General features: G+C 41.9%; 1 protein-coding gene across 2 annotated transcripts in view; it reads right to left on the reverse strand.

The window, feature by feature from the left end:
- DNAH9 (dynein axonemal heavy chain 9) overlaps positions 1–21,491 on the reverse strand; it is a gene marked incomplete at both ends in the record, with an annotated part of 338,928 nt that overhangs the window by 299,661 nt on the left and 17,776 nt on the right. For both annotated transcript variants that reach the window (XM_081272229.1, XM_081272228.1), the window contains 6 exons: positions 233–347; positions 2,930–3,080; positions 6,188–6,304; positions 8,675–8,842; positions 17,735–17,968; positions 19,779–19,990. In XM_081272229.1, the coding sequence (XP_081128355.1) occupies positions 233–347; positions 2,930–3,080; positions 6,188–6,304; positions 8,675–8,842; positions 17,735–17,968; positions 19,779–19,990 (997 nt within the window). The remainder of the gene's footprint in view (positions 1–232; positions 348–2,929; positions 3,081–6,187; positions 6,305–8,674; positions 8,843–17,734; positions 17,969–19,778; positions 19,991–21,491) is intronic.

Raw genomic sequence — 21,491 nt, forward strand, 5'->3', positions numbered from 1 at the left:
TCACAGAGCAAACCGACTGTGGTCGGTTAAGCCTCACTCAATACCAAGGGACCAGGAACTCAGTTCAAATGTATGAGTATCTTTACTATTTGGCTATAGGTACCTAGACCATCGTTGGAAATGGAAAGAAATAAAGATGGTTTTCGTGCCTTAGGCAAGTGAGCTGCATTTCTACACTCAAAAAATGCACCACAGCAGGAACAAACCTGACATTCAGGAATGAGATACTCACCGATGCGTGATGCGTTTGAAGTTGCCAAAGGGACCCTGGATACGTTGCCTCAGCTCCTGTGCCCAGCGGAGGCCCCCGGCCACAGCAGGCATGTTCTTGTGCACCGGGAAGAACCCTGGGGACATGGCACAGCCAGACTGAAGTGAGGCTACAGTCCCCTATAGTTCCCTCCACCCTGCGGATACTTCCTGCCAGTTACTTCGATATTGCTGCATTTACCTCCACACTAAGGTCACCTAGGCTCACACTGAGGAGTTCCTGCAAGCTCACTCGGTTCTATTAAAGAGGAAATAAAAACAACCCTGGAAAAAATATAAGAGCATCAGAGGACATGGGTTCCCTGCCCAGCCATTTTTATTTAATTGGTCTGGGTGCTTGGTCATAGGTAATTTTTTTTAGAAGCTCTGAAGATAATTCTACCTCTAGAATTTGGTAGAGATAATCTCTCTACCAGCAGGGTGGAGAGATACTGCTTTGAACAGACAACTCTCTCTGGGCCTCAGTTTTCTCATCTATAAAATGAGAATAATATCTTCCCTGTTTAATGAACTTGGAAAGTTTCCAGGAGAATTCAACAAGGTTAAGAGTGACACAAGTCATGTGAATCATAAAGCATCTGAGCAGGGTCTGTGCCACCTCGACACTCTGACTTTAGTTCATGTGTTGTGTACATTTACCTATAACGACTTGTTAAGATTTACCAAATGTGAGATTTTATTTTTTTTTTAAATAAACGAACACAGTTTTCAACTTCCCTGGTAAAACGAGAAGATTGGCAACGATCCAATGCCAATTCTAACTAGCAATGGGATCCTAAGAGTGGACACTTCCTTTACCACTCCCTAATGTCTCACACTCAGCCCAGGGTCATTATTTTCACTTCCTGTGAGTCTTCATGATCAGAAAAATTCTAAGATGACCCTAGTGACCCTCATCCTTGCATAATCCTCTCCTCTTTAAGTGTGGATAGAAACTGTGGCCACGATAAGATACCATCCCGTGTCCATGTTCCATTCTGGAGTAGAAGGAAGAGGATCTTGGGTGGACCTCACCTTATCGGGCAAATTGGTAACAACAGAGCTCTGGCAAGAGGTGGAAGAGGATGTCAGAGATTGGCAGCATGGGAGGGTTCAGTGTGCCATGGCTGGCTTGAAGATGAAGGTAGCTATCTAGTGAGAAATGTGGGTGGCTTCTAGTTTGGGGGAGAAGCTTCTGTTGGTAGCCAACAAGGTAGAGGAGACCTCAGGCCTACAGTCACAAGCAACTGGATTCTACCAACAGGAATAACTTGGATAATAACTTTATTCCTCTGAGAACCTCCAGATGATAACTAAGCCTGGCCAACTCCTTGATGTCAGCCTCATGACGTAGAGCCGAGATCCCAGATACACCATACTGGACGTCTGTCCTTCAGGAACTGTGGGCTGAAGGATGGGTGCTGTTTAAAGCTAATAACAGTTGTGCATATCTCCCACACAGAAACAGAAAACCCATATGGCTCCTGAAGAGTTTGAGTTCTCGTCCTCTGTTCTTGACTATAAGAAGTGAGGAGAGTTGACCAACCAACTGTCTGAGAATGATTTCCTCAGTGAAGCCATTCTTAGTGACTTCACTCTGAAACCTGTTTCCTAATCAAAATGGTCCTGGTTTTTAGCTACTTACAAACCTTAAACAAATTCCCATTGCCCACATAATAAGGTCTTTCAGATTCCTTAATGTGGGACTCAGAGTACTTCACATTGGGACTGCAAACTCTGTGGCTGAACTGCTCTCTCTCTGCATATTTTGTTTGGTTATAGGCAGTACTGGCTGGCCATCTTCCACATTGCCTCATGTCTTCTCTTTGAAGCCCTTTGCCTCTTCCCCCTTGCTCTCAATCCCCCCAAATTTTAGGGCTCAGCTCCATACTCCTCTCCCATAGATTTACCTGGGAATCTCTCAGCCACAATACACCTTGTTTTGTCCTTATCCATCAGGTGGAACACTATTCAGACCCTATGAACAACCACCTTTCACTATTCATTATTTAATTAAATAGTTGATTATTCTTGATCATAAAATAACTAAGAATAAAATAACCATAAAATAGTTATGATTTTATCCCTTAAACCAGACTTGCCATTACACAGAGTGCCTGCAAAGAGATCTTGCAACGACTCAAGAAATGTTTGTAAGGCTGAAACAAACTCACTCCTTTGACTTTCAAACAAATACAACAGGGCATTGAACTGTAATAAGAATGGAGACATCGCACCTCTGCAAGGTAATGAACTGCCCTTTGTCAGGCTCCTGCGGGTTCCTCCCACCAAAAGCATGGTTGCCATGGCAGTGGAAGGGATAAGAAACTTTTCTCTGGCATGTATCATCTATTGTGGATGGCAGTATGCTGAAGATTAATCAGTGTGGCAACAGTGATCAGGGGTCCACTCGAATGTGATGCCAAGGTCACTATGATGTTCAAGGTTTCACTGCTATAACTCAGCCTGCCCATCTCAGCCCTAGATACAGGAAACCTACAGTGCACTGAACCCTGCAATCACTCAAGATGGTCTGGAATTTCAAGCAAAAGGGTCATGTTTGCCCTTCTTGGACAGTGTCATAGACCTATATATAGACATTTAACAAATATGAGGGGGATACATTTAACCTTCCCGGTAACTGAACTTCCCTATCAAAACCCCTTGATAACAAACATACCGAGTTCTGCCTCTTCCTGGATGTGCTGACTGTAGATGGTCCTCACCGCATCCAGCTCTTCACTGAACATTCCAATGAGGATGAAGTATTTATCTGATACATCCTGCGCTACCAGTGGTCTCTCCAGGAGGCTTCCTGCTATGTTTAGCAGCTGAAGAAGAAAAGGTCAGGCATTAAACATTTCCAAGCTTCCATAAATCCTGCTTCTTGGTTTTTCCTTCCGATGTCTATTAATGCAAGAGGGGTGCACAATTGTTGCAGAATCAGAGCAGTAATTATTAGTATGAGATTATTCCTACTGTTTCCCTTTTTCTTTTGCTTCTAAAATAGACGGACTCCTGTCTCCTGGGCTACCTACCAGACTCTCTTCTCTCATAAAAATCAGAACAAAAGGAAAACTAAGGATGCTAGGAAGGTTAAATTGATTTAAAGGTCGAGGTTTTAAAAAGGTTAAATAATAACCTAAAACAGAAGAGAGGTGATCGTGGAAAAGAAATGAGCTAAGCAGGTTGGGTTTGGGGAGAATTTGTAGAACTGAAAAGTGAGAGTGAGAGCCGGAAAAACAGTGCAGAGAAGAGTTGCACTGAGAAAGGAGGTAATAGTTAAGGATAATTTGAAGATGTATTAAAACAGCCTTAACACTCTGGTGCTTCCTGAAGCAGCAGAATCAAGAAGTAAAATGCATTTAATTACCTCTCGGTTCCTGGCTTGCGTTTCTTTGACTGTGAGGCTGCTCTGAGGCCAGACCATGCAGGATATCAGGTATATTTAGGACATACCAATACACCGCTTCTAAACTTGCCTTCCAGTATAGTCTCCCATCTCTATGGGTTCTTCAAGTTAGAGGTTGACCAGGGACAGGCAGTTTGTGATAAAACCTGGCCTTTGACCTCCGTATGTGGTACATTTCAAAAAAGGCGTTTTGTTTTTCTAAAAACAACTAAAGTTGAGAATACATGTGTCCACAGTTTAAAATATTTATTCTCTGACTCTGCAGAAAAATGTTTGCTAACCCTTGCTTTTAAGAGACACAGTGTCAAGGTTATATCCACGTATCTATCCTGGAAGCTGGGTAGACCCCATTTGTCTGAGACCTCATGCTCGTTCTATTGCCACCTTATTTTACATTGGGACATTCTCATCACTTTTTTCTTTACTGTCTTTCGAAGTCTAGAGCAGGAGAGAGAGTGAGCTCCAGGAGGTGACTGGCATGAATCAGAGAGGGTTTTGGATCTCCAGGACATGTCATAGGGAATGATCATGACAGGCAGAGAAGAGCCCATATAGATGGGGGGTGCAGTCCTAGATCAGATTGGGGTGAGGTCAGTCCTGGGTCAGATATGTCTCAAGTCAGACAACTCAAAGGCCCTTTAATGATTCCAGTGTACTCTGAGGAGTTGATAAAGGTATCAAAGCTTTCCATTGAAGGATTAAAAATAGCTTTTCCTCAACAAAAATCACCTAGATCCCTGGTAGAAAGTAGCTGCTTCTTGAAGGAGGTATAAGAGAGTGGGTCTCCACTGAGTCCTGTGGCTCAAATCTCTTGTTGGTAACGTGTAGACCTGTCAGCTGAGGAAGCCCTGCGGTGACTCCTGGTCTTTAGCCTGGATGTACCTTGGCTGGCCATGACCTCTAAGGTACATCAGTGGTTGGATGATTGTACAGCAGTAACAGGGTTAACAGAAGTCAGAGGATCTCTCTGGTCAGCCCCTATTCCCAGAACCCTGAAAAAGCACTTATTTTCATGAAGTTATATCCATTGGAACTTTTGCTTTGGCTAGAGGAGGAGAGAAGGGCTTTGACTTCTTGTTGGTGAGTTGGCCCACATGCAAAAGGGCCTTGGGAACCACCTTGGTTGGCCTCACTTTCTATGGGCAGCTGAGGAGAGTCATGGCCAGAAGATAAAGAATCTGCTTTGATGAGAGTCTTTTGAGACTCCATATAAACAGTGCTGCTTTAGGAACAATATTGGAAAGAGCTCCCTTTTCTTCTACCCAGACTCTTCAATAAAATTTCAAGGATTAGAATTTGTAGAACCCAGAGAGAGATGTTTTGGCCTACGTGTACGTATTTTCATGGTGGGAACCATCTAACAAGCAGTGGAAAGACTTCTTCAAACACCTTCCTGCACAGATGAAGCTCCCCAGGGATATTATAGACATAGAGTAGAGACGCACAATGATTTCATAGAGCCACTTGAGAATACATGGATGGGCTCTATTGAAGAATTCTTGAAAGCTCTTGTTTAGAGGAATTCATATGAATGGAATGGGCATTCTCAGTGCATGAATGGAGTTACGGTTTCAAAATTAGTTCAAGTGCTTGAAGAGGGACTCCTGGAAATTTTATTCAGTGAGTTATGAAAGATAAAGTGATTATTAAAGTTTACACACACACACACACACACACACACACACACACACACACACAGAGGCTAGTAAGACCTGGACTATTTGGGTTACTTAATATTCCAAAATAGCACAGATTCATCCAGACAAGGTTTAAACTCTCTTACAATTGTCTCACTGATCATTGAGTCTCTATTTGGACATTTTCAATGACCAGAAAGTAAACTAATTTTCAAAGAAGTGCATTCCACCTTAAAGTTTTGAAGGATATCTCTGTCTTCTATTGAACCATCCTTTGCCTCTCTGTAACTTCCTCCTGACTCTAAAAGCCTCTTCAGGGTTTATGTTAGATCTGTCACATGTAATCACATCTTTCAGTCTCACAACTCCACATGCTCAGATGTGCAGCTATTAATGTCCTCACTCTCCTCAACCTTCTCCTCCGTACTCCCTGGGCCACCCGATCTGGACTAGATAGGGTGAGAGCACAGGTCTTATTCTGGTGACTGATGCTGGTCCTGTGATCTGTTACAGGATCATAGGTAAGTGGTTTGCTCTAGTTTGGTAGCACTGGCTAAACAGCCATGGTATTGCAGAGCCATGGTTTCAAATGTGACCACAGTAGACTTTCTCACTTTTACTGTAGAAGGTGATAAAGTGTGGCACTGAAGAGGGCTTTTCAGAAGAAACTCTTTTAAAAAGTATTTTCTAGTGTCATGTTTTCAGAGAAGCATAAGTCATCAGTCTGACTCTGCACACTCCCTTGCCATAGGACATTTACATCCCTATCTACCAGACAGAGAAGAAGATTTTTAGGAGCAAAATAGTTGGGATACTATCCTTACCATCCTCTGGTAAAGGCCAGGGAAGTATGGAGCCCGGGGATGGCTTCTGTCCTACTTGTACAAACCTTAAAGGCATGCTCCAAGCTGGGTGTGTCATCGAAAGCTTGAATAAAGATGGTCCCCAATCTTCGGTCAAGATCTTCTACTCTCTGGTTAAATTCAGAGATGTCATTTTCAAATTCCTGAGGAGAGAAAAGAATATGTAAGAAAAACACCACTTTCTGAACACCAGTCCCACTATGTTCTTCACTATTAACCTTTGTGCTTGAATCAGCCATGCCAAAGGTTTATTTTATTTTTATTCCCTAGAATTCACTGTGCTATGACTTGGGATACTATCCTTACCATCCTCTGGTAAAGGATGGTCCATGTAGAGAGTTACCCTGTTATTGAAGCATTTTACCTACACACGCTGGGCAAAATGGCAAAGTGAATCAAATGTGAGGTCGGGACCTTTATCCCTCTTTCTGTGCCCATCTCTTCCACATCCTGGAGCCCCCTTCTCCCACCCACAACATCAGCTCATGCAACCCCACAATATATCACAACAGCAACATCCCAGCAATGGAGGCTGATTCCAACATTACTGCCTACTGTCTTTTCTTCCCCAAGTCAAAACCCCATTTTTTGGTGTGTAACCAAGTTAATCTAGCCATTAGAAAAAAAAAAGTAAGCTAAGTAAATGAATATATACTATTTCCTCTAAGTAGAACCTAATTGATTGAGACAGCAACTAGCCATTGTTGTGGAGGTTGCTAAATTTAGCAAATAAAAACACTCAGCACCCAGTTGAATTTGAATTTCAAATCAATAATGAATTTTTTTTTAAAAAATGTAAGTATAATCCAATTACTTTGTTGTGTCTGGCAACCCTCTTCTTAGAGTACAGCAACTTTCAGGAAAAATTTTGTTGGTTCAAAACTCTAATTTGTGCAATGACTGCTTGTAATGGTTTAAAAATAGTAATGCATATTTTAAAAAGTAGGAAAATATAGTATAGTTCTACTTCCTAAACCCAACTATGCTGACATGATGGTATGTTTCCTTACAATCTTTTTTTACCTGTTTCTGGGAGTTTTAAAATTTTATTTTACAGTTGCAAACACATGGTATTTACCCTGCTTTGAATCCTATCATATTATCTCTTCTCTTCTCTTCTCTTCTCTTCTCTTCTCCTCTTCTCTTCTCTTTTCTCTCTCTCTCTCTCTCTCTCTCTCTCTCTCTCTGTCTCTCTCTCTCTCTCTCAAACTAATGGAATTTCTAAAAAAAAAGTGGCAACTTTTGGGTCTGGACAACCAATATCTCTTGTCTGAAGTTACTCAGAGTAGATTACTATCCTAATTTCTCTCTCCTTTTCCCTCCCATTCTCTTGAAATTTCTTATCCGTTGACTTTGCCTTTTTAGGAAATTCCATTCCCTACTTCCATACTGGCTCCTTTTCCGTTTTGCTCTTGGGCTTTAGAACCCATAGGTCTTCATTTTTCAGAGCTACAGGTGGGATACCAGCTCTTGGTCTCACTCCTGGAAAACACATCCCTGGCTTTTCTTTATCCTCAAGGGATATCCTCACTGATTCCTCCCCAAGTCACTGATAAACTTCTGTCCAGGTATGTCTGAATTTTTTTAGAAAATTTTTATTGATTTTTTAAAAAAATAAATGTCAGTGGAATGTATTACAATTCTTATTACACATATACAGCACATTTTTTTCATATCTCTGGTTGTAAATAAAGTATGTTGGTACCAATTTGTGTCCTGATACATGTACTTTGGATAATGTTCACTTAGCAGTTTCTGCTTCAAGCTTAAAACCTCCCCCCACCCATACTTTTATTGAGGTATAATAGGCAAATTAAAAATTGTACATGTAAGGTATAGAACTTGATGCTTTGGTATGTTACAAACCTTAAAATAAACACAACCAAGCTTTAGCATATCGATCACCTCATGTAGTCACAGAGTTATTTTCTTCTGTGTGTGTATGTATGCAGGGTGGAGGGTAAGTACCCTTGAGATCTACTCAGAAAATTTTAGGTACACAGTAGATGATTGTTAACTATCATTACTTTGTACATTAGATCTTTAGAAATCATTCATCTCTCATAACTGAAACTTAGTACCCTTTGACTAGCACTTTCTTCCTCTAGCCAGTAGTGACCTCTGTTCTCTGTTTCTGAGTTTGACTGTTTTAGATTCCACCATGAGTGAGATCATGCAGTATTGGTTTATTTTATTTAGTTTAAAATGTTTGAAGCCACCTGGTGACCAAAGCTTCCATTGTCATTTCCACACCCAGCTAGCTTAGTCTGGAGCAGTTAATGATGGAGAAAGGCACTTTCTGATCTTTCTCCTAGCACAAACAATAATTAGGATCTCTTTAATAACACAGGAATAATAATAATTTTTCCAGATACAAGCAGTAACTGAGAAAACCACTAGAACACAGAGGCAAATAAAATGCATAGAAAAAATTAAAGTAAATGCCAGGACTTATAGGCTAAAGGCATCTGAGACAGGGACAAAGCTTGCAGGTTAGCCCCTCTGAGCCCTACCATGTTCGAGGGGTCCAAGAAGTCATAGGAGCACTCTGAGAAGACCTTGTACATCTCTTGGAATTCCTCGTACATTTGCTGGACCTGCTGACCTAAGGAATTCCCTCTGATGCCACTAAACTCAAGCTTTCCCAGTTTGTGGAAATCCAAGGCTGTCTTCAGAAGATCCTATGGGAACAATTCACAAATGAGTTAAAGTCATCATCATTATCATCATCATCACAACCATGGATGGGGAGAGCTGGAAATGATATGGGGGTGGGTGGTGGCTGCTTAGGAAAATGCGATGCCTGATTAGTTTTGTAACCTTATTATTAGATTGGGTTGGTAAAAATAACTCCTAGTTAAACTCGTTTACAATCCAAAAAAGAAAGTGGAGATAGATAAGATTCGCAGACACCAAGATAAATAATGGAATGCATGCTCCAACTTTTCTCTTTGTGCTCTAGAATGAATTATAAAACATAATAATCACACAACCACTTCTTGATTGATGGATTTACCACCAATTTTTATTTCTATTTAAAAAGTCAATTTTGAATGGCTGTTATCTCCTTCTAGAATGACAGTTGTTTAAGGGGATATGGACGGGAAAGCAGACCCTCCAAATGGTTCAAAGGTCACATACACAGGGTAACATCAGCCTTCTTAGCAATGCCCTCTGCCAAGCAAAAAAAATCTCTTGAAGAGCATCTTTGCCCAGCATCTGCAGCACACTGTTCCATGGCACCATAGGGAACAAAAGTCACTCACTCGTCCTTTGTGTTTTGGGTTTCTTTGTCTTTTACAGGATAACAGTAATATATTAGGTCATGGTTGTGAGAACTAAACCAGTTATTGCAGCTCTAGGATTTAGGCCATGGGTGGCACACCATATATGTTACTGTCACTATTGCTAAAATGGCAGCATCCCCAGCTATTCTCAGAATGAAATGACAGGTGGGTAACACAACCCAGAAGCCTCAGGGAGAGGTCCCTCCCAAGTCCTTAAAAAGTTACTCTGCTGGTACAAAAGCCTCCTGAGCATGTCTAAAAGCACAGGTTGAATTTATCCCTCGTGAGTACCTGTCTAAAATCACAAAACCTCCAAACTGAGATACATGTGCTGGCAGGACTTCCCATCTATGCACAGGAAGGAGGAAGGTTAAGGTTACCTTTGTGTCATTTGGGTAAACATTTTGCGTAGACCCCTGGGAGGGGGTCCTGTACCTTGAGGAGGTTGGAAGGGCAGGAACAGAGTACGCTAAGACACCGATGCTGGACAATACAGTAGGTCCTGGTAGCAGTCTAGAAAATCCCCACAGCCAGTGGCTATGGTACGATTGACCAAAGGAGCTGCTTAGCTCCTTTCTCTCTCTGGGACACCAAGTCCAACAGCAGTGACAGAGTCACTGGAAGTGAGGAGAAGTGGCTGATCCCCCCCCCCCACACACACTTTTCCCAGGGGATTACCCATGAAGCCTTAGGCAGACATCAAGTACTCCACATTTTTGCTCAGCTATGTTGGGGATGGTCATCATCAAGCAGCTAGAAAGGGCTGAGGGAGTGGTAGTGTATGGGAAGGTCAGAGAGAAGGGAGGAGGATACCACCCAAGGAAGAGAAGATGTACATTAGAACTGGGGCTCTTGCTAACCTTGGTAGAGGATGGAGTAGTTGCTATTTTAAAATATTAGAAGGAAACATGGGGAAGCACTTCAACACATTGGTATGGGCTACATTTTTTTTTTTTGATAAGACTCTCAAGACACAGAAAACAAAAGCCAAAATGGAAAATGGGTTATATCAAAGTAAGAAGTTTCTACATGGCAAAGGATACAATCAACAGAGAGACATAAGGGGAGAAAATGTTTGCAAACTTGTTCATCTGACAAAGCATTCATATCCAGAATATACAATATGTATGATATATTTTCTTATATAATGTATATAACAAAAACCTCAAATGATGAAATAATAAATTGGATAAAGGGTATTTCTTCTCAAAAGCAGAAATTCAAGTGACCGATGCATTTATGAAAAAAAAATGCTCAATTTCATCAGGTATCAGGGGACTGTGTGTCAAAACCACAATGAGATATCATCTCACCCCCGTTAGAATGGCTGTTATCCAAAAGACACACAAAAAAATAAATGCTGGTGGGGATGTGGAGAAAGAAAACGCTCATGCACCCTTGAATATAAATTAGCATAGCAGCTATACAGAACAGTATGGACATTTCTCATACAAATGAAAAAAAAAAAGATCTATCACATTATGCAGCTATCCCACTTCTGGGTATCTACCCAAAGGAAATGATATCAGCATATCAAAAAGACACCTGCATGCCCATGTTTGTTGCTGCATTAAGCCATTCACAATAGCTGAAATATGGAACCAGCGGAGATGTCCATCAATGGATGAATAGATAAAGAAAATGTGGTATAAAATTTTTTTAAAAGACGATATCTTATAATTTGCAGAAAAAAATAGAACTGGAGGACATTATGTTAAGTGATATGAGTCAGATGCAGAGAGACAGGAATGCCATGTTCTCTCCCACACGTGGATATCCAAAGAAAGTTGGTCATAATGTACAATAGTGATTACTAGAGGCTGGGAAGGATGTGGAGAGGGGGAAGTGGGAGTCAGATTAAAGGTACCCACATAGAAGTCGATATAAATAGTAAGTTCTAGTATTCTACAGCACAGTTGTGGTGACTATAATTCAAAATTATCTATCATAGGTTATGAGTAAGCAGAAGAGAAGAACTCAAAGGCTCCACACAGAAAGCAATGGTAAGAAGATGGAAACATTCATTACCTGATTTGTTCAGTACATATTGTATAATGTATTGCAATATTACACTGTTCCCCATAGATGTGTATAATTATCATGAGTAAATCAAAAATTATTTAAAATGTTTAAAGAGAAGGAAGCGTTAACTATCCTGACTAGATCATTACATACTGTATACCGTGTACTAAATTATGACACTGTTTCCCATAATTTTGTATGATAGAAATAATAAAAATACCTAAAAAAATATGTTCAACTTTATGTAGTAGGAAGAAAACTGAAGTGAATTTTATTTGAATGAAATCAACAGTCGTCAAATCTCTCAAAAAGGGCTTAGTTGTCATTGGTTTTACAGGAGAAAATTGTGCTCATTCTTCACAAATGCATAAATTTGTCAATTTCAGTTTTTAGGAAATACTATTTGACCCTTTTAAAGGAAAAAATTATCCATTTTATATGTTTGTTTACATCAGAAAGCAAGATGAGAATTTTGTCATACTATGACGAACACTTGAAACATGGTCTTGGATGGCCAGTGAAAGGTGTTTCATGTCTCATCTAACAGGTAAATTGTAGATATTAGAGAGATGGCTAATATTCTACCTTTAGAGAAAGATTCGTTGCTGAAAATAATGTTATCCTAACTTAACAAGCATGGGGGGGATGACCCATTTATTTAGGGCTCAATTAAAGGTCTTAGGGCTTTTCTTATTCTCCCCCTTTCTACCACCCCCAGAATTCTCCATCCCTTTCTCTGATTTTATAATTTTTTACTCATGATGGTAGTAAATATATGAAATTCATTGCACTATACTCAGGATGAAAACATCATCCTTGGGAGAGAACAAAGTGGCACTGTAGATAAAGCCTGGGATCCAGGGGCCAAAAAAATCTTATCACACTGTGGCGTTTTAATATAATAACGTTATATTACACAATTTGCTTATTTTCTATCCATGTTTCTGGGTAGGTTGTAAATGTCCCAAAAGGGTCCCGGTATCACCAGTGCCTGGAAGAGTCCTGGATGCTGAACAAACATTTGCTGAATGAACGGGTGCCTCCCCATGGTGCTCTGACAGAGCAGCACCCATCCAGAAGACTGCTGAAAGGGTGACAAAGCACCAAGTTTTGGTGAAAACAAGGAAAGTGAGATTGGAGGAGAGAAACACAAGGCAAGGCCTTTGGATGTCAAACGGGCCCTTGACTAGTTCAAAGAACCTTCTGCGGACCCACTTTCATTCAACAGTTGAATGAAAGCCAAGGAGCAAAGGACACAAAGAAGTAGATCTGGTCTCACCGTGAGGGTTGAACCCATGAGATTTCTGATATGTGATGGTTTTAACTTACGAAAAAAAAAAAGATGACAATTTCCCGTGGCTTCATTTAATCAAAAGGACCCATCTAGTGCCTAAACATGCCCAACCTTAGAATGGGTTGCTGAGAGAAGGAGCAAGCTCCCCTCAATGGATGGGCTCTAGCAGAATTTGACAGTAGTGTATTGTAGAAAATATTCTGAGGCAGGTGGGAAATTGCCTCACCAGTGTAGACATAGATTTATCATACTGATCCTGGCTAACCCTCTGATTCTTCTATGACTTAGATGTAAACTTTTTCCCCCACTGGTTATTTAAAAGTTCTCAAAAAAAAATGTGTAAAGAGCAAATTTAAGCCCATAAGAGGTTTAAATCATATTTTAACATATCCATTTTTATTCATGATGGTAGTAAATACATGAAATTCATTCCACTATACTCAGGATGAAAACGTCGTCCTTGGGAGAGAACAAGTGGCACTGTAGATTAATCTTGAGTTCACACCACCCTGTTTCTGCCATTTACTAGCGATGTGGCTTCAAGGGAGACACTTGACTTTTCTACAGCTCCCTTTCTTTTCTTGTAAGTGGGGACAATAATATTCAACCTGCCATGGGGTTCCCAAGTTACATGGAAAGTATCTTTTATGGGACTGCAATAAATGGTAGCCATTATACTTAATTATGATCTTCCCGATGTCAGTAGGAGAGGTTGGTAGATATTAGATGCATAACAGATTATAAAGGGGGTCATTTTTGTCGCTCCTTTCAAAATAGACATCCTTAAGAGCTCTGGGATTCCAGGTGGCTCACTGGACTGATTGGGTCCTATTCCTACGAAAAACAGCACAATATTTAATGGTGGTGGCAAGTGGAGGGTGACTGGGAGGGTTCAATTCGGGCTCTGGCCCATGAAGTGAAGAATCGACATCAGGTATAATGGCAGGCTCCACCAACAGCAATCCTATTCTCGAAGGAGAGGTCAAGCCGCCCGTCTTAAAAGAAATGTCTTCAGAATTCATTAAGGGAGAGCACAAAGCAGACATTCACAGATGAAAATCTCAAAAGGTCATTTGGAAAAAAAAGACTGTTTTCTTTACCTCTCGACTGCCACCAACCTTATGCGGCTAATGGTCTCATCTGCGACCACGTGTACAAGCTGGGCTAAAAGGGAAGCCAGTCCAATTAGGCTGGGAATGAAAGGAGGCTGAGGAGTGGTTGGAGATGGAGGAAAGAGCAAAAGGAAATGTGGTGTGTATTAGGTCAGCTTATTACCTATCTCCCTGCTAATCACTTTGCATAGAGCCTCAGCAGGAAATCATTTAGTCTCCAAGTGAAACACAGCTTTAGAGCAATTTTATAATGAAAGAAGTGAGAGTTCTCTCCAAGCTGCTTACTGCATTGTTTGCAGGGGAGAGGCTGCAGGCAGAAACATAAACAGGGGATCTGCAGAATCTACAATATTATGGCACAAAAATGAACCTTGTGTGTGTGTGTGTGTGTGTGTGTGTGTGTGTGTGTGTGTGAGTGTGCACGCATGTGGGTGGCTGCCGGAGCTTCTGTGAGAAGCTAGATCATGGAAGAAACCCAGAGGCAACCGAAATATCTCTTTTTCTTCAATTTTTTTTGACCGTTGATTCAAATGGCAAAGATTTTAAATACTTCTGGGATTTCCTTCGGGGGTCGTAAAATCGAAGAAGGCTGTTTCATGGAATGGGAATCATAATTTTACCTGAATGACCTATTTAGGTAAGAAGACCTGGAAATCATAAAAATAGGGTGCACAAAGAACAGAATGTAGAAAGATAGAATGAAACTATGAAGCTAGTTTGAGATCTTCCACATGGGAGGGAAGAAAGGGAAATAGACCTTTATAACTCCCTGGAAGATATCAAAAGTTTGGTGAAAAGACCACATGCCCTAGCTGGGGTACATATTGTAGATAAATCACTCTGAGCCATGCGATAGCAGAAGAGTTAACTTACATATCGTATTTAATTGTGCTCGTTTGTTAAAGTAAGGGCATTGAGAACTAACTCTTATGATGATTGCAAGGATACAGACTGTGGAAGGAGAGAGGCTCTTGAAATATACTACTTCTTCATTTTCCTATTCTTTCTAACCTCCAGGAGAGTGAGCTGTCTAGGTGATTAGTTATCAAGACAGGAATGAGGAAGAGATTGGCATCCTGAGAATGCAATTAGTCCACATACCGCAGACCCGTTGGAAACTGTTCAGCAATATAACACCCTTCCTTTGAAGCAGCACCTTCTGGCCCCATCCACCTTCATTTACTGAGCACCCAGAAGGGTGCTTATGGAAAAAAAAAAAACCAAAAAAGTTAAAAGCATCACAAATCAGAGGGAAAAAAGTGGGCGAAACATGGAGATGAAAAACCAGCCTTTCACAGTACATCCTCTTGGTTTGAGCACGCACAGAGCAGGGCTCTAATGACATTGATGTCATTTCTTCATTTGGCTCCATGTATTTATTACTTGCAGTTACCTTCATCTCTGTGGTCATCCATTGTATTAGAACAGAAGACGAGGATGACTAAATTCATGCTAATTCTTGCTGGAGAGAAGCAGATTAATCCCATTTCAAACAGGCATCGATCACGGTGATACACAGAATGTTAACTAAAGGGCTACATGAAATATGCCAGGAGACAATCGATCGTCCCCTGTCCTGCTGCACTGAGCTGAGGGACTGAGAAGGGAGGAGGAGGGAGGAGGTAGGAGGGAGGAGGAGGCCTACAAAGGGCAAAGGGGATGAGTCTCTGCCAATGTGTGGGAGACGAAAAATAGAGGAAATGGTGGCGCTGTGCCCACGAGCAAAAAAGTAAACTTCAGAGAGACAGAGAGCATGGTGGCATTCAATTCCTCCTTTAATTAAACTGGGACAACTGCTTTTTTATGCATGTGTGCCCTTGGTTCAAAAAAAAAAAAAAAAAAGCAGCCTGAGAGTTTGGGTAATGATTCCGGCGGCGTCTGCTTATGTTTACTGAATATACCCAGTAGATTAGGTGCCCTAATGTTAGAATAGCTGTCTATATGCAAAGTCACATCATTAGCATGTGTGCACAGGGCCTGAGGACTCTGCCCAAGCAGTCATTCTGAACCTTGCTCTCCCAACATCCCAGGGCCATTCTCAGGGCTGGACAGAGGCGATTATTCCTCCTCCATGGTCAGTGGAAGCCAGGGGCAGGCTGGAGTCCAGTGTCCATCACCTTAGCTAAACAATAGCAAAGGAACTAATGCAAGAGATGAGGGGGATAAAGAGTGGAGGGGAAGGAGAGGACAGCACACCAAGACCTGTGCTGCAAACAGCTGTGAGAAAAGGAGGCATTTTAGGATGGAGCTGGATATCAATTATTTATACTCTCCAGGATCCCGATGGAGGATTCAAGGTGTGTCTTTCAAGAACCTAGCTTTGTCTCATACATTTTCTGTTTTAAGCCCTTCCCCACCTTCTTTTCCTGGTAATTTCTTTCTCTAGTCTCAAAATTGATTTCCTCTTGTGCACCTGCTTTTGTTTGTTTACATGTTTGTTTTCTTCAAATTGCCACAGGGTGGGGGGTGGGGCCCCTTCTTTCTTGCTGCCCATAACTCATCAACTATTATTCCCATCATCCTCCGCCCAAGTCCAATCGGCAGATCTATAGTTGTAAGATGTTTCTCACTTGCGTCGGGATTCACTACTTTTGGAATTTTTAGACCCCACTGGAGGGTGTGAGGTTAGGGGAAGACTCAAAGCAGCTGATTTGTGGGCTTGGCCCATTAGACTCAACTTTTTTTTTATGGTACTCAATACACCTCACTGAAGTTTCCTGATTCTAGGTTTTTCTTCTCCATGAGTCTGTCTCCCTCCTCCCATTGATGGCTGTAGGTCCAGACAGTTCTTATAGGCAAAACCACCTTTCAGTCATCTTTGTATCCCAGTACCCAGCTCAGTGCCTGCAGCTTGGTTATGCTGGTATTTTTAGAAATAAAATGATCAGACTCTGTAATATTCTCTTATCCTTATCATCCCACGGTCTTATTTTGCTCATCTACAACTCCTTCCCAACACATCTTCTTTACTCTAAACCTCTGCTAATCATAGTTGGGAACACGATTCTAGTTCCTTCTCTTGGCTATTGCCCTTATCTTGAATTTGGCCTTGAATGTATCAAACCAGGATAAAAGTATGTATTTCATTTTTTATTCCCATCATCCTCCTACCAAAGTCCAATTGGCAAATCTATAGTTGTAAGATGTTCACCATACTAAATTCTGAAGATTGAAACAATTAAATAAAACCCTAGTATTTGAATTAAAAGTCACATTTTTGGACAGGGAGGGTGGGTACCAGGGATGGAACCCAGGGGCATTTAACCACTGAACCCCAGCCCCAGCCTTTTTTGTACTTATCTAGAGACAGGGCTTTGCTATGTTGCTGAGGCTGGCTTTGAACTCATGATCTCCTGCCTCAGCCTCCATAATCAGGGGAAAGACAAATGTGCATACAAGGTGTGTTTCTCACTAGCATAGGGATTCTCTACTTTGGGGATTTTTAGACCCCACTGGAGGGTGCAGGGTGCGGGGAAGAGCTCAAAGCAGCTGGTTTGTGGGCTTGGCCCATTACACCCAGATCTGCTCACTTTCATTTCGCACACTTGATGTACCAGTTCAAGTTTATTTGAAGCAAAGTTTCAAGATAATGGACAATCTGAAAACCAACTGGATTAGCTGACTGATTCCTTGGGGTCTTCTTCCTAAGTGGGTCTGTGATCAGAATTTTGTAAACTTCTGATAGAATCACTACTACATAATGATCAATCCAAGTGACAACTAATTCTCAAAGCCTCATTATGGGTTCTTCCAACCAATGAAGGGCTGGCCATCAGGTTGTGTTCCCTTAATACACATTGAGGTCCCTGGACTTACTTCTCTATGGGGCTAGGGGCTGAGGTGAATGGATGTACTCACTGCCACCACATACAGTCGGCCCAGGAAGCCATCCAAACGCACAAACACCAAAGAGGACTGAAAATCCCACTCCTTGACTTCCTCATTCTCTTTGAAGTAAGTATGGAGATTCTCCCTTCTATCCTGAAATTCCTGCTTGAAGGAGCTCAAGGTGTCTGAGACCACTTGCAGTTTTCTCTGACTTTCTTCCACCTCGATTCTCAGGAGGTCTTCTGGATTGAGGTAATTAGAGGCCTAAAATGCAAGCAGATTAGTGTCACTGAGTCTTACTGCAGACACAGGATATCCCATAACCAAGTTGACACCAACTCAGAACTGCATAATTGTCCAAGTAATGGATTTTACAAGTACAATATAGGAACACATCTGACTCTACCCTTAGTTCCACGGGTGGATTAGATCTGGGTTTAAGCCAAAGAGTCTTTGTGACTGTTCAGTCACAGTGATTTGACCCAATCACTGTGATTGGTCAAGTGACCTGTCAGGCAAGGAGACACAGTGGAACTTTTGGGAACCAGCTGGGGCTAAGGCAGGTGTCTGCTGATAGGTATTCTGTAATGAATAGCAATGTCACTCAAGTGCAAGAATTCTTCAGGCCATAACTACTTCTCTGTCTCCAAGAGATTTGAACCTGGAAATCTGGGAAGCTGGAGCTGTTGAACAGTAATGTTCATCACCTCAGGGAATGGCAGAGAAAGCTGGGCCCTGGTGACATCATCTAAGGCCACATTGCAAGTTGGGGCTGAAGCAAGCCTACCTCAGACTTTTGAGAACAGGAGTGAATCAGTTTTCTTCTGGTTGATGCATCTTTTAGTTGGGTTTATTAGACTTTCAACCAACAAAGTCTTGACTGATAAACATGGAGTGAGTGATGGCAAAGTGCAGATTTAAGAGTCAAACAACCTGGTTTGGGACCTTGTGTGGGTGTCCTTGGGTGGGGCAGTTAATCTCCTGAGCCTTAGCCCATGTCTTTAAATAAATAATAGTAGTAATAAATAATAGCACCCTTCCTGTCTCCCCCTCAAGGTTCAACTGATAATTGATCAAGATCAAGAATGTGACAGCATTTTGTAGCCTTAGTGTGCTCCATGGGTTTTAGTTACTATGAGGTTCTCAGGGTTGCAGTTCCTTAGGGGCAAAAGAAGCCAATGTGGGGAGAAGGTTACCCGAACCTCCTTGAGGTATCTAGCTCTATTTACAGACACACTCTTCAACTCCCCAAGGTTTACACTGCCCTGATTGATTGATACTACAAGTGTCCATACAAAGAAGGAGCAAAAGTATATAAAGTAAGAGGCGGCTTCTTAACAGTTTACATATACCAAGTTCTTTCCCTGTGTAGGGCATATGCATTATTGCATTAAAGCTTCACAATTAGCAAGCACCCCTTTGAAATGGGTCCTTGCCTTTGTAACATTGTGAAGAGAAGAATGAGGCAGGGAGCAAGGTGTTGCCCCAGCACATAGCTAACAAGTAGTGAGGCCAGGGTTTGGCAATATAACCTGATTCCAGAGGTTATATTCTTGCATGGGTGTGTATGGAGGGGTGGTACTGGGGATTGAAACCAAAACCAGGGGCACTTTACCACTGAGCTACATCCCCTGCCCTTTTAATTTTTTTTTTTATTTTGAGACAGGGTCTCACTAAGCTCCTAAGGCTGGTCTTGAACTTGTGCTCCTCCTGCTTTAATCTCCTGAGTCACTGGGATTATCAGTGTGTCCCACCATGCCTGGCTCGGAGGCTGTATTCTTCATTGCTATACTTTGCTCCAAACTTTGCACAGGCCATGAAGGAGGTTGAAATTCACCCAGCCTGCCCTTTTCTCCACCCTAGGGCTTAGGGAGAGGGTCAAGGAAGGCTGCCCCCACCCTCAAATGTTCTGGTATTACACTTTGTGAATTACTGACTTGTGAAAGTACAGTAATTAAAATGTGAGAACTCTTTGCACCATAAGTATTTCCCTGCCCCGAGAAAGCACCTTTTCCTCTTTTTAATGCCAATCAGCTCCCAAGGGAAATGTTGCTGGAATGCCCAGGTAGCCCACCTGCTGGATGAGGAGGTTACAAATCTCTTGGAGCAGCACCGTGAGCCTCCCTGGGGAGCGGTAGCACTTGCATGTGGCCCAAATCAGACAGACCACATGGAGCAGAGGCCGCAGCTTGGACTTCACCTGGGGAAACTCCACGCTCTCCAGGACTTCCAGGTGGCGGTGCAGGGGTAACAGGTGCACGTGAATGTCCTGCGCCTCTTTCAGAGCTGAAAGGAATGGGAGATGGTCACTAATCTCTGCTTAGGGCACAAATTACCAGGTGAAGCCCTGGTGCCTGGGAAATGAAGGATTTGCAAAGCCACAAATGCAATTTCTCCCTAAACAGAGAAGGCAGAGAGAAAGGCTGGTTCCAGAAAACTCTCTAGCTCTTATGCAGAATATGGGAATCTTCTGAGCCTCAAACAGCTAGGGCAATTGTTGGACGAGTTCTCTTGGATACCATTCCTCTGTCTGGATTTCTCCCTGGCCTTTCCAGCCCTAGTCTGGTGCTGTGTTAGAGCAGACACTTCATTTAATGAATGTTTGTTGATTACTTCACAGATGATATCTCTAAGATAATAGAAAGCAGATGCCAGGGAACAAGTTTTAGAATGAAAAAGGTCTGCCTTCAAATGCTGGCAGAGACACTTAGCCACTGATGACCTTGAGCACATTTCACCCCTCTAAGCCTCAAAAATAGTCTGTCTGCATCTAATTTCAAGGTAATCCCTATAATGCAAAGGGAAGAACAAAAAGACTTTGTGAACAACTAGCACAGTGCCTGCAACCTATCAGGTGTCTGATAAATGGTAGTGTCTCTGATGAAGATTTCTCAATAAAAATTCTTACTGAGCTCTTATGAAAAAGTCACTGGGAATAGAGAACTAGTGCAGACCCATGATGGCAAGGTTGTAATGATTTTTTTATGCCTGGAAATCTCCTATCATATCCTTTGAATGCAGTCAAGGAAAGAGAAGGGATATATTCAGTCATCTTGGGGTAACGTAGAAAGGACAGCAGGAAACCCAGCAGCACTGGGCACTAACACCTGCAGAGCAACTTAGAGGGAGTATGAAAGCCAACTGAGCAAACTGAACTGGAAACTAGCATCTGCAAAGTGGTTCTTTCCCAGGTGGGTAATCAGGCAGTATCACAGAACAGATGGTTTCAGGTTATATTATGTGGAGGTGGTGTTTGCATTCATCCTAAAAGAAACACCTATTTAGCAAACAGATCACAATATTCCAGGAATTGTTCTATCTAGCAGACATATACATCTTTTTAAATTTTATTTTATTTTATTTTTTGGTACTGGGGTTTGAACTCAGGAGCACTCGACTGCTGAGCCACATCCCCAGCCCTATTTTGTATTTTATTTAGAGACAGGGTCTCACTGAGTTGCTTAGTGCCTCACTTTTTGCTGAGGCTGGCTTTGAACTTATGATCCTCCTGTCTCAGCCTCCTGAGCCACTAGACATACACATCTTAAAGTGAATATATTAAGACTTGCCTAGGCTCATTCTGTGGATTGAACAGTCCTGTCTAACTGAGCAAAAAGATTACATCAAGTTAGTTACCTTGAACTCCTGGCTTGATGGTTGTGAGGCTCACTGGACATAGGAGTATGTTGACACGCATGTTTGTACCTTACATCCCATATGGGTTGATGGGATGCAGCATGCGGATGGGAAGTCAAATATCATGCGAAATTGGTAAATTGGTTAGAGT

Source organism: Spermophilus citellus (assembly GCF_964194105.1).
Source record: "Spermophilus citellus genome assembly, chromosome: 17".
NCBI lineage: Eukaryota > Metazoa > Chordata > Mammalia > Rodentia > Sciuridae > Spermophilus > Spermophilus citellus.